The sequence below is a fragment of the Salvelinus fontinalis genome, unplaced genomic scaffold (assembly GCF_029448725.1).
Source record: "Salvelinus fontinalis isolate EN_2023a unplaced genomic scaffold, ASM2944872v1 scaffold_0156, whole genome shotgun sequence".
In the NCBI taxonomy this organism is placed as follows: Eukaryota; Metazoa; Chordata; class Actinopteri; order Salmoniformes; family Salmonidae; genus Salvelinus; species Salvelinus fontinalis.
Genome location: NW_026600365.1, coordinates 1 through 12,749, shown reverse-complemented (window position 1 = coordinate 12,749; position 12,749 = coordinate 1). Strand labels below are relative to the sequence as shown.

At 46.4% G+C, this 12,749-nt stretch overlaps 1 protein-coding gene across 1 annotated transcript; it reads right to left on the bottom strand.

The window, feature by feature from the left end:
- Window positions 1–371: 371 nt before the first annotated feature.
- On the bottom strand, window positions 372–12,063 carry LOC129843733 (A disintegrin and metalloproteinase with thrombospondin motifs 17-like; the record flags this gene model as incomplete). The annotated part of the gene is made up of 2 exons (XM_055912315.1): window positions 372–467; window positions 11,906–12,063. Coding segments are annotated over 2 exons (254 nt in total), but the record flags the coding sequence as incomplete, so codon positions are not given.
- Window positions 12,064–12,749: the final 686 nt, after the last annotated feature.

The following is a 12,749-nucleotide window of genomic DNA, read 5'->3' as shown; positions in this document are numbered from 1 at the left end:
AGACGGAGTTACGTTCAGAGACACTGTGTACTCATAGTGTATCCCGTAGGTCTGGTCATGGAACAACAGCACCTAGGGGAGACAGAGTTACGTTCAGAGACACTGTGTACTCATAGTGTATCCCGTAGGTCTGGTCATGGAACAACAGCACCTAGGGGAGACGGAGTTACGTTCAGAGACACTGTGTACTCATAGTGTATCCCGTAGGTCTGGTCATGGAACAGCAGCACCTAGGGGAGACGGAGTTACGTTCAGAGACACTGTGTACTCATAGTGTATCCCGTAGGTCTGGTCATGGAACAACAGCACCTAGGGGAGACAGAGTTACGTTCAGAGACACTGTGAACTCATAGTGTATCCCGTAGGTCTGGTCATGGAACAACAGCACCTAGGGGAGACGGAGTTACGTTCAGAGACACTGTGTACTCATAGTGTATCCCGTAGGTCTGGTCATGGAACAACAGCACCTAGGGGAGACGGAGTTATGTTTAGAAACATTGGCTTGTTATGTTCAGACACAATGTCCCGATAGTGTATACCATAGAGATGGGCTGAGAGACTGGGTCATGCTCAGAGACACAGTGAGTGAGTGAGGAGAGAGACATAATATAAAGACATCATATGACATTTAAAATGTCTTTATTATTTTGGAACTTTTGTGAGTGTAATGATTACTGTAATTTTTTTTCAGTTGCTTTGCCAATGTAAACATGTTTCCCATGCCAATAAAGCCCCTTGAATTGAATTGAGAGAGAGGAAGGAAAGAGACTTGTTTTCTTTAACGAGCCATCCTCATGAACTTAAAAACACCTTATTACCCCCACCCTCCTAAAACGATAGCACCAAACCTTAGCACAACCACAATAACAGTACAATGCACAATCCAGATCCACATTACAGACGTACATTTAACCTGCCCTCTCTAGCAGAACATACAGCCTCCCCCAAGGCCCCACTCATCCTGAAATACTTTGTAAAGGAAGGAGAGAGAGACTCTACAAGGCAGCAATCCCAACTTTTGCTAGGACCCTGAAGGATGTTACCCTCAACCGCAGCCCCAGAACCTCAAACAGAAGCAACAGAGCAACGGACACCCTGCCCAGACCAGCAAGACACCATCCCAGACCTGCAAGACCCCCTCCCAAAGGACCTGCACTGAGAGAACCCACGCCAAGAGGACCTACACCCAGACCACAGCATCACCAGCCACAAACAAAGCCTGGCCACACCCTACAGTATATAGGCCCCCCCAGATCAGACCTATGCCCCCCACACAGCAAGGACCTCAACATGACTGCCACACATATGCCCAGGCCTTGAGCAGAGCAACAGGCCCAACCCCCACGAATACACCTGCCCAAGCCCCATCCCACGACCTAAGAGGTATTATCAGATGCTCAACATGCTCTGCTCACACCTACTGTAACGGTTCGGGCCTAAATCCATTGAAAGCAACACTAGACACTATGGAACACAAAGCTTTCACTATCTCATCCTGGAATATACAAGGTCTAAGGTTATCTGCCTTTGGCCTAATGCGCAGGAACCTAGACTTCATCAAAGAAATTGGAAATACAGACATTGTCATCCTACAAGAAACATGGTATAGAGGAGACAGACCCACTGGTTGCCCTCCAGGTTACAGAGAGCTGGTAGTCCCATCCACCAAACTACCAGGTGTGAAACAGGGAAGAGACTCAGGAGGTATGCTAATTTGGTATAGAGCAGACCTAACCCACTCTATTAAATTAGTCAAAACAGGAACATTTTACATACGGCTATAAATTAATAAGGAAATTATCTCAACACAGAAAAATTTCCTCATGTGTGCTATCTATATCCCCCCAATAGAATCCCCATACTTTAACGATGAAAGTTTCTCCATCCTAGAGGGGGAGATCAACTATTTCCAGGCCCAGGGACATGTACTAGTCTGTGGCGATCTAAATGCCAGAACTGGACAAGAACCTGACACCCTCAGCACATAGGGGGACAAAAACCCACCTGGAGCTGATAGTATTTCCTCCCAAATATGCTCCCCTAGACACAACTATGACAAAACAACCAACACAACGGGTCCAACTCCTGCAGCTCTGTAACACACTGGGTCTGTAATATAGTCATTGGTAGGCTTCGTGGTGACTCCTATGGTAGGTACACCTACAGCTCTGTAACACACTGGGTCTGTAATATAGTCATTGGTAGGCTTCGTGGCGACTCCTATGGTAGGTACACCTACAGCTCTGTAACACACTGGGTCTGTAATATAGTCATTGGTAGGCTTCGTGGCGACTCCTATGGTAGGTACACCTACAGCTCTGTAACACACTGGGTCTGTAATATAGTCATTGGTAGGCTTCGTGGTGACTCCTATGGTAGGTACACCTACAGCTCTGAAACACACTGGGTCTGTAATATAGTCATTGGTAGGCTTCGTGGTGACTCCTATGGTAGGTACACCTACAGCTCATCCCTTGGCAGTAGTAGTGTAGATTACTTTATTACTGACCTCAACACGGAGTCTCTCAAAGCGTTCACAGTCAGCCCACTAACATCCCTATCACATCACAGCAAAATCAGTCTACTTGAACAAAGCAATACTCAATCATGAGGCATCAAAGCCAAAGGAAGATTGAAAGAAAGTAGTGTTGAAACCTACCAAAAAACAATTAGGCAACAACAAATTCAATCCCTTTTAGACAACTTCCTAGACAAAACATTTCACTGTAATAGTGAAGGTGTAAACTTGGCAGTAGAAAGCCTAAACAGTATATTTGACCTTTCAGCTTCCCTATCAAATCTCAAAATTTCAAGCAGACAACCTAAGAAAATTAACAAAAATAACAAATGGTTGGATGGAGAATGCAAAACCCTAAGAAAGAAATTGAGAAACCTATCTAACCAAAAACATAGAGACCAAGAAAACCTGAGTCTATGCCTTCACTATGGTGAATCACTAAAACAATACAGAAATACACTACGGAAGAAGGAACAGCACATCAGAAATCAGCTTAATTGAAGTAATTGAAGAATCCATAGACTCTAACCACTTCTGGGGAAATTGGAACACACTAACTAAACAAACAACAACACAAAGAGTTATCTATACAAAATGGAGATGTATGGATCAACCACTTCTCTAATCTTTTTGGCTCCATAACAAAGAACAAACAGCAAAACATATACATGATCAATTACAAATCTTAGAATCAGCTATTAAAGACTACCAGAACCCATTGGATTCTCCAATTACATTGAATGAACAACAGGACAATATACAGACAACATACAGACCACAAATTTCAATTGGCTATACTTAAATTCTTTAACATCATCCTCAGCTCTGGCATCTTCCCTAATATTTGGAATAACTACCGTGGGATATGCGTCAACAGCAACCTTGGGAAAATCCTCGGCATTATATTTAACAGCAGACTTGTCACGTTCCTGACCTATTTCTGTTAGTTTGTTATGTGTGTTAGTTGGTCAGGACGTGAGGTTGGGTGGGCATTCTATGTTTTCTGTTTCTGTGTTGGTTTTGGGTTGCCTGGTATGGCTCTTAACCTCTTGGAACTATAGGGGGTGCTGTTCCGCATTAGCATATTTGTGTCTCCAAATTAAACTGCCTCGTGCTAAATTCTTGATCGTACAATATGCATATTATTGTTATTATTGGATAGAAAACACCTTCTAGTTTCTATAGAAGTTGAAATTTTGTCTCTGAGTTGTACAGAACAATTTCTACAGCACTTTTCATGACAGGGTTCAGATTTCAATTTTTTTTACCTCTGATCTGGGGTCTGTTTTTAAGGCGACAGTGAATGCTATGAAGAAACCGACACTGCCTACGTCTTCCTCTGGGTGTCTGTACGTCATCACGCTTTCAATGGAATCGATGGGATATTCACAGCCAGTATAAAAGACCAAAATGTATAGAGACCGCCCTTTCTCGTCGTGCGCCTGAAGCGTGAAGGGCATCGGACCTGCCTCGTTCCAAATCGTTTTCTAACCAGCAATATTTCTCCGGTCATGTTTTCACTCGTTTTAGGTGTTAAAAACATCAAAATGTAGTTAATTTGAACCGTTTTATAGCAATTTATATCCGTTTAGTGCGATTTTAGAGGAATTTATTTGTTGTGCACTCTGAAACTTTGGACACGTTTTGGGGTGTCGGTCGTTGGTGGTGGACATTTCGAAGGACAGAGGACATCTATCGACCAAAAGACGTTTATAACATAGAAAGGATACATTGCCCAAGAATCTGATGGAAGAACAGCTCAAAGTAAGCAATATTTAATATGATAAATCGTGTTTCTGTCGAAATATTTTAAACGCACATTTCGCCATTTTGTTTGGTATAGCTTCACTTGGCGAACCCTGTATTGAAAAGTAAGGATAATTTTAAAAATGTAAATCAGCGGTTGCATTAAGAACTAATTTGTCTTTCGATTCCTGTAAACCCTGTATTTTTTAGTCAAGTATATGATTAGCTATTAATTAAACCAGATCACTCTGAAAGATGGCGACCGACATTTTCAGGCTTGTTTTGCTACTATTTTCATTGTGTAACCACGGTTTTGTATGGCTAAATATGCACCTTTTCGAACAAACTGTATATGTATATTGTAAAATGATGTTACAGGAGTGTCATCGGAAGAATTCTGAGAAGGTTAGTGAAAAAATTAATATCTTTTGGCGATGTTGACTTTTATCGCTCACTTTGGCTAGAATCAATGCTGGGCTGCTATGTGCTATGTGCTACGCTAATATAACGATTTATTGTGTTTTCGCTGTAAGACACTTAGAAAATCTGAAATATTGTCTGTATTCACAGGATCTGTGTCTTTCGATTCGTGTATGCTGTGTATTTTTACGAAATGTTTGATGATTAGTAGTTAGGTAAACACGTTGCTCATTGTAATTATTCTAGTCCATTTGTGACGGTGGGTGCAATTGTAACCTATGGCAGCTACCTGAAATATGCACATTTTTCTAACAAAACCTATCCCATACCATAAATATGTTATCAGACTGTCATCTAATGAGTTTTTTTGTTGGTTAGGGGCTATAAATATCTTAGTTTAGCCGAATTGGTGATGGCTACTGGTGTTGGTGGACAAATAAAAGATGGTGGATTATGCTAATGTGTTTTTAGGTAATAGATGTACATCTTTACATATTGTGTCTTCCCTGTAAAACATTTTAAAAATCGGAAATGGTGGCTTTATTCACAAGATCTGTATCTTTCATCTGGTGTCTTGGACTTGTGATTTAATGATATTTAGATGCTACTATCTACTTGTGAAGCTATGCTAGCTATGCTAAACAGTGTGTGGGGGGTGGGGGGTGCTCCCGGATCCGGGTTTCTGAGGCAGTAGAAGTTAATTAGAGGCAGGTGTTTGGCGTTCCTCTAATTAAGAGTCATATTTAGGTAGGCGTTGTCACAGTGTTCGTTGTGGGTGATTGTCTTCCGTGTCTGTGTCTGTACACCACGCGGGACTGTTTACGGTTTGTTCGGTTTGTGTAGCCTATGTTCCTATTCGTGCGTTTTTTCTTGTTTTATGTAAGTACGTCGTCTAGGTCTGTCTACACCGTTTGTTGTTTTTGTTAGTTTAGTCAAGTTCGTGTTTTGTTCAATAAATATGTCATTTCACTACGCTGCGCCTTGGTTCCCTCAATACTCCTCCTCTTCAGATGAAGAGGAGGAGGACTGCCGATACAGAATCACCCACCAAAAATCCAGAACCAAGCAGCGGAGTAAACGGAGTAAGGGACAGGAAAAGAAGGAGGAATGGACTTGGGACGATGTATTGGACGGAAAAGGTTGCTACACATGGGAGGAGATCCTGGCTGGTAGGGATCGCCTCCCATGGGAACAGCTGGAGGCACTGAGGAGAGCAGAGGCAACCGGAGAAGGGAACCGGAGTTATGAGGGGACGCGTCTTGCACGGAAGCCCAAAAAGCCCTTGAGTAACACCCAAAAAATTATTGGGGGGAGGCTAAGAGGTAGTGGGCCAAGGGCAGGTAGGAGACCTGCGCCCACTTCCCAGGCTTACCATGGAGAGCGGGAGTACGGGCAGGCGCCGTGTTACGCAGTAGAGCGCACGGTGTCTCCTGTACGAGTGCATAGCCCAGTGCGGGTTATTCCACCTCCCCGCACTGGTAGGGCTAGATTGGGCATTGAGCCAGGTGTCATGAGGCCGGCTCAACGTGTCTGGTCTCCAGTGCGTCTCCTCGGGCCGGCATACATGGCACCTGCCTTACGCATGGTTTCCCCGGTTCGCCTACATAGCCCGGTGCGGGTTATTCCACCTCCCCGCACTGGTCGGGCGACCGGGAGCATTCAACCAGGTAAGGTTGGGCAGGCTCAATGCTCAAGAGAGCCAGTACGCCTGCACGGTCCGGTATTTCCGGTGCCACCTCCCTTGCCCCAGCCTAGTACCTACAGCGCCTACACTACGCACTAGGCTACCAGTGCGTCTCCTGAGCCCAGTTCCTCCTCCACGCACTCTCCCTGCAGTGCGTGTATCCAGTTCGGTGCCTCCAGTTCCGGCACCACGCACTAAGCCTCATGTGCGTCTCCAGAGCCCTGTACACACTGTTTCTTCTCCCCCTACTAATCCTGTTGTGCTTGCCCTCAGCCCGGTGTCACCAGTGCCGGTACCACGCACCAGGTATAGAGTGGGCTTTGAGAGTCCAGTGTGCCCTGTCCCTGCTCCCCGCACTAGTATGGAGGTGCGTGTCCTTAGCCCGGTGCCTCCAGTTCCGGCACTACGCACCAGGTCTACAGTGCGCCTTATCCGGCCAGAGCCATCCGTCTCCCCAGCGCCATCTGAGCCATCCGTCTCCCCAGCGCCATCTGAGCCATCCGTCTCCCCAGCGCCATCTGAGCCATCCGTCTCCCCAGCGCCGTCTGAGCCATCCGTCTGCAATGAGCCTGCAAAGCCGCCCGTCTGCCATGAGCCTGCAAAGCCGCCCGTCTGCCATGAGCCTACAGAGCCGTCCGCCAGACAGGAGCCGCTAGAGCCGCCCGCCAGACAGGAGCCGCTAGAGCCGTCCGTCAGACAGGATCTGCCAGAGCCGCCAACCAGACAGGATCTGCCAGAGCCGCCAACCAGACAGGATCTGCCAGAGCCGCCAACCAGACAGGATCTGCCAGAGCCGCCAACCAGACAGGATCTGCCAGAGCCGCCAACCAGACAGGATCTGCCAGAGCCGCCAACCAGACAGGATCTGCCAGAGCCGCCAGCCAGACAGGATCTGCCAGAGCCGCCAGCGAGCCATGAGCAGCCAGAGCCGCCAGAGAGCCATGAGCGTCCAGAGCCGTCAGCCTGCCATGAGCGTCGAGAGCCGTCAGCCTGCCATGAGCGTCGAGAGCCGTCAGCCTGCCATGAGCGTCGAGAGCCGTCAGCCTGCCATGAGCGTCGAGAGCCGTCAGCCTGCCATGAGCGTCGAGAGCCGTCAGCCAGCCATGAGCGTCGAGAGCCGTCAGCCAGCCATGAGCGTCGAGAGCCGTCAGCCAGCCATGAGCGTCGAGAGCCGTCAGCCAGCCATGAGCGTCGAGAGCCGTCAGCCAGCCATGAGCGTCCAGAGCCGTCAGCCTGCCATGAGCGTCGAGAGCCGTCAGCCAGCCATGAGCGTCGAGAGCCGTCAGCCAGCCATGAGCGTCGAGAGCCGTCAGCCAGCCATGAGCGTCGAGAGCCGTCAGCCTGCCATGAGCGTCGAGAGCCGTCAGCCAGCCATGAGCGTCGAGAGCCGTCAGCCAGCCATGAGCGTCGAGAGCCGTCAGCCAGCCATGAGCGTCGAGAGCCGTCAGCCAGCCATGAGCGTCGAGAGCCGTCAGCCAGCCATGAGCGTCGATAGCCGTCAGCCAGCCATGAGCGTCGAGAGCCGTCAGCCAGCCATGAGCGTCGATAGCCGTCAGCCAGCCATGAGCGTCGAGAGCTGTCAGCCTGCCATGAGCGTCCAGATTCGTCAGTCAGCCATGAGCTGCCCTTCAGCCAGAAACGGCTATATATACCCAGAACTGCCCCTCAGTCCAGAGCTGTCTCTCTGTCCGGAGCTGCCTTTCAGTCCGGAGTTGCCCCTCTATCATGATCTCCCTCTCTATCTTGATCTACCTCTTTATTCTGATCTATCCCTCTGTCTTGTGCTATCCCTCGGTCTTGATCTATCTCTCTGTCCCGGTGCTGTCCCTGTCATTGATGTTACTAAGGGGATTTTGTGGGGGTAAAATGAGGGTGGACATTTTTAGGAGGAGATGGAGGCTAGGATGGATTATGGTGGGGTGGGGACCTCGCCCGGAGCCTGAGCCACCACCGTGGTCAGATGCCCACCCAGACCCTCCCCTAGACTTTGTGCTGGTGCGCCCGGTGTTCGCACCTTATGGGGGGGGTTATGTCACGTTCCTGACCTATTTCTGTTAGTTTGTTATGTGTGTTAGTTGGTCAGGACGTGAGGTTGGGTGGGCATTCTATGTTTTCTGTTTCTGTGTTGGTTTTGGGTTGCCTGGTATGGCTCTTAATTAGAGGCAGGTGTTTGGCGTTCCTCTAATTAAGAGTCATATTTAGGTAGGCGTTGTCACAGTGTTCGTTGTGGGTGATTGTCTTCCGTGTCTGTGTCTGTACACCACGCGGGACTGTTTACGGTTTGTTCGGTTTGTGTAGCCTATGTTCCTATTCGTGCGTTTTTTCTTGTTTTATGTAAGTACGTCGTCTAGGTCTGTCTACACCGTTTGTTGTTTTTGTTAGTTTAGTCAAGTTCGTGTTTTGTTCAATAAATATGTCATTTCACTACGCTGCGCCTTGGTTCCCTCAATACTCCTCCTCTTCAGATGAAGAGGAGGAGGACTGCCGTTACAAGACTTGTACATTTCATCAGTGAAAACAACATACTGAGCAAATGTCAAATTGGCTTTATACCAAATTACCCTACGACAGACCACGTATTCACCCTGCACACCCTAATTGACAAACAAACAAAAAACAAACAAAAACAAAGGCAAAGTCTTGTCATGCTTTGTTGATTTCAAAAAAACTTTTGACTCAATTTGGCATGAGGGTCTGCTACAAATTGATGGAAAGCGGTGTTGGGGGAAAAACATGAGACATTATAAAATCCATGCGCACAAACAAAAGTGTGCAGTTAAAATTGGCAAAAAACTCTAACATTTCTTCCCACAGGGCCATGGGGCGAGACAGGGATGTAGCTTGAGCCCCACCCTCTTCAAAAGATATATTAATGAATTGGCGAGGGCACTAGAACAGTCTGCACAACCCGGCCTCACCTTACTAGAATCTGAAGTCAAATGTTTACTGTTTGCTGATGGTCTGGTCCTTCTGTCCCCAACCAAGGAGGGCCTACAGCAGCACCTAGATCTTATGCGCAGATTCTGTCAGACCTGGGCTCTGACAGACCTGGGCCCTGACAGTCAATCTCAGTAAGACAAAAATAACGGCGTTACAAAAAAGGTCTAGTTGCCAGGACCACAAATACAAATTCCATCTAGACACCGTTACCCTAGAGCACACCAACAAACTATACCTACCTTGGTCTAAACATCAGCACCACAGGTAACTTCCACAAAGCTGTGAACGATCTGAGACAAGGCAAGAAGGGCATTCTATACCATCAAAAGGAACATAACATTTCATATACGATCTGGCAAAAAATATTTGAATCCGTTATAGAACCCATTGCCCTTTATGGTTGTGAGGTCTGGGGTTCACTCACCAACCAAGAATTCACAAAATGGGACAAACACCAAATTGAGCTTCTGCAAGCAGAATTCTGCAAAAACATCCTCTGTGTAGGTAAAACACCCAATAATGCATACAGAGAAAAATTAGGCCGATACCCGCTTATTATCAAAATCCAGAAAAGAGCTGTTAAATTCTACAACCACTTACAAGGAAGTGATTCCCAAACATTCCAAAACAAAGCCATTACCTACAGAGAGATTAGCCTAGAGAAGAGTCCCCAAAGCAAGCTGGTCTTAGGGCTCTATTCACAAACAGACCCCACAGAACCCCAGGACAGCAACAGAAACACAATTAGACCCAACCAAATCATGAGAAAACCAAGAGATAATTACTTGATACATTGGAAATAATTAACAAAAAACTGGAATGATATTTTGGCCCTCAACAGAGAATACACAGTGGAAGAATACATGACCATCGTGGCCGACCGAAAATTAAGGAAAGCTTTGACTATGTACAGAATCAGTGAGCATGGCCTAGCAGAGGCCGCCATAGGCAGACCTGGCTCTCAAGAGAAGACAGGCTATGTCCACACTGCCCACAAAAATGAGGTGGAAACTGAGCTGCACTTCCTGACCTCCTGCCCAATGTATGACCATATGAGAGACATACTGTATTTCCCTCAGATCACACAGACCCACAAAGAATTCCAAAACAAATCACATTTGATAAACTCTCATATCTATTGGGTGAAATACCACAGTGTGCCATCGCAGCAGCAAGATTTGTGACCTGTTGCCACAAGAAAAGGGCAACCAGTGAAGAACAAACACCATTGTAAATACAATCCATTTATGTTTATTTATCTTCCCTTTTGTACTTTATCGATTTGTACATCATTATAACAGTGTACATAGCCATAATATGACATTTGAAATGTGTCTATTCCTTTAAAACTTGTGAGTGTAAAGTTTATTGTTCATTTTTGATTGATTATTTCACTTTTGTTTATTATCTATTTCACTTGCTTTGGCAATGTAAACACATGTTTCCCATGCCAGTAAAGCCCTTAAAATTGAATTGAGAGAGAGAGAGAGAGAGAGAGAGAGAGAGAAACAGAGAGAAAAACAGAGAGAGAGAGAGAGAAACAGAGAGATGGAGGAGAGAGAATGAGAGAGGGATCATTCATTCATTCTCTATAATCCCTGCCAGCGATGTAAAGATGTATGATCCAGTGGAGGCTGCTGAGGGGAGGTCGGCTCATAATAATGGCTGGAGCGGCGGGAATGGAATGCCATCAAAACATGTGTTTGGTGTATTCGATACCATTCCACCTATTCCGCTCCAGCCAATGACATGAGCCCATCCTCCCCAATTAAGGTGCTACCAACCTCCTGTGGTATGATTCTTAATTTGATCATGAAATGTAAAACTTGTAGTGCATTTAAGGTTTTAAAAGTGCATCTGAAGTTTGAACATTTCCACTTTGATATTTCAGACTTAATTTTCCATTACCAAAAATGTATCAATCCCTACAAATGTTTGTATATAATCCACATAATAACTGACATTTCCTGTTGTTGCAGGAATATTTCCCTACTGTAGCAAACTGGCTCAAATTAAGATACTACATCTGTATCACATGATGCCTCCTGAGGGCCATTTGGGGTGGCAGGTAGCCTAGAGGCTAGAGTGTTGGACCAATAACCCACCTGGTTGCTGGATCAAATCCCCAAACTGACAAGGTAAAAATATGTAATTCTGCCCCTGAACAAGGCAGTTAACCCATTGTTCCCTGGTAGGCTGTCATTGGAAATAAGAATTTGTTCTTAACTGACTTGCTTAGTTAAATAAAGATTACATTTAAACGTCCTCCCTTTGAAGCCCAATTTCCATGCTCTTTATCTCTTCCTCTCTCTCTGTCCCTCTCTGATCTCTGTCATGTGGAGTACACTGAGGAGGGTAAATGCATCAGCTCAACATGCATTTGCATGATAGGGATACACACACACACACACACACACACACACACACACACACACACACACACACACACACACACACACACACACACACACACACACACACACACACACACACACACACACACACACACACACACACACACACACACACACACACACACTCCCCCCAACACACACACACACACACACACACCATCTCTCTCTACATGATAGGTTTACCATGAGATACAGCAGGGTCTTGGTGGGTCCCTTGGCGGACATTTTCTCCCAGAGTCCTCTCCGGACGTAGCGCACTGTAGTGCCGGCCAGCTGGAACTCTCCAGGAAGCTCGATCTTCCAGTCGCTGTTGATGGACCTCTTGGTAGAGTCTTTCATTGCTGGAACAAGCAGGACGTAGAATTAATTTAAGAGGAAGCTCAGGACAACTTGATGTTAGATGGTTCCCTATCACTTGCCCCTATCACTTCCATTGAACGTAAGCATACCACAGTCTCCACCAACATCCCCAGACCTTTATAGCATTGTGTGCTCAAACTGTAAAAGCAGGTTGTCGGGTTCAATTCCCACTCTGACTGTTCCCCTTAAATCATTACCTTTATTCAAACCCATAATTCAAACCATGTCTCTCCACTAAAACATATATATGTTTAATTTAAAGAGGAGAAAACAAACAATGAACATGTAGCAGGCAGGCAAGGTGAACACACACTTCTCTGAAAAGGACTTTTTTTTAATTTTAATTTTTTATAAATTTTATCCCCAATTTTTGTGGTATCCAATCGCTAGTAATTACTATCTTGTCTCATCGCTACAACTCCCGTACGGGCTCGGGAGAGACGAAGGTCGAAAGCCATGCGTCCTCCGAAGCACAACACAACCAAGCCGCACTGCTTCTTTAACACAGCGCGCCTCCAACCCGGAAGCCAGCCGCACCAATGTGTCGGAGGAAACACCGTGCACCTGGCCCCCTTGGCTAGCACGCACTGCGCCCGGCCCGCCACAGGAGTCACTGGAGCGCGATGAGACAAGGATATCCCTACCGGCCAACGCTAGCCCAGTCATC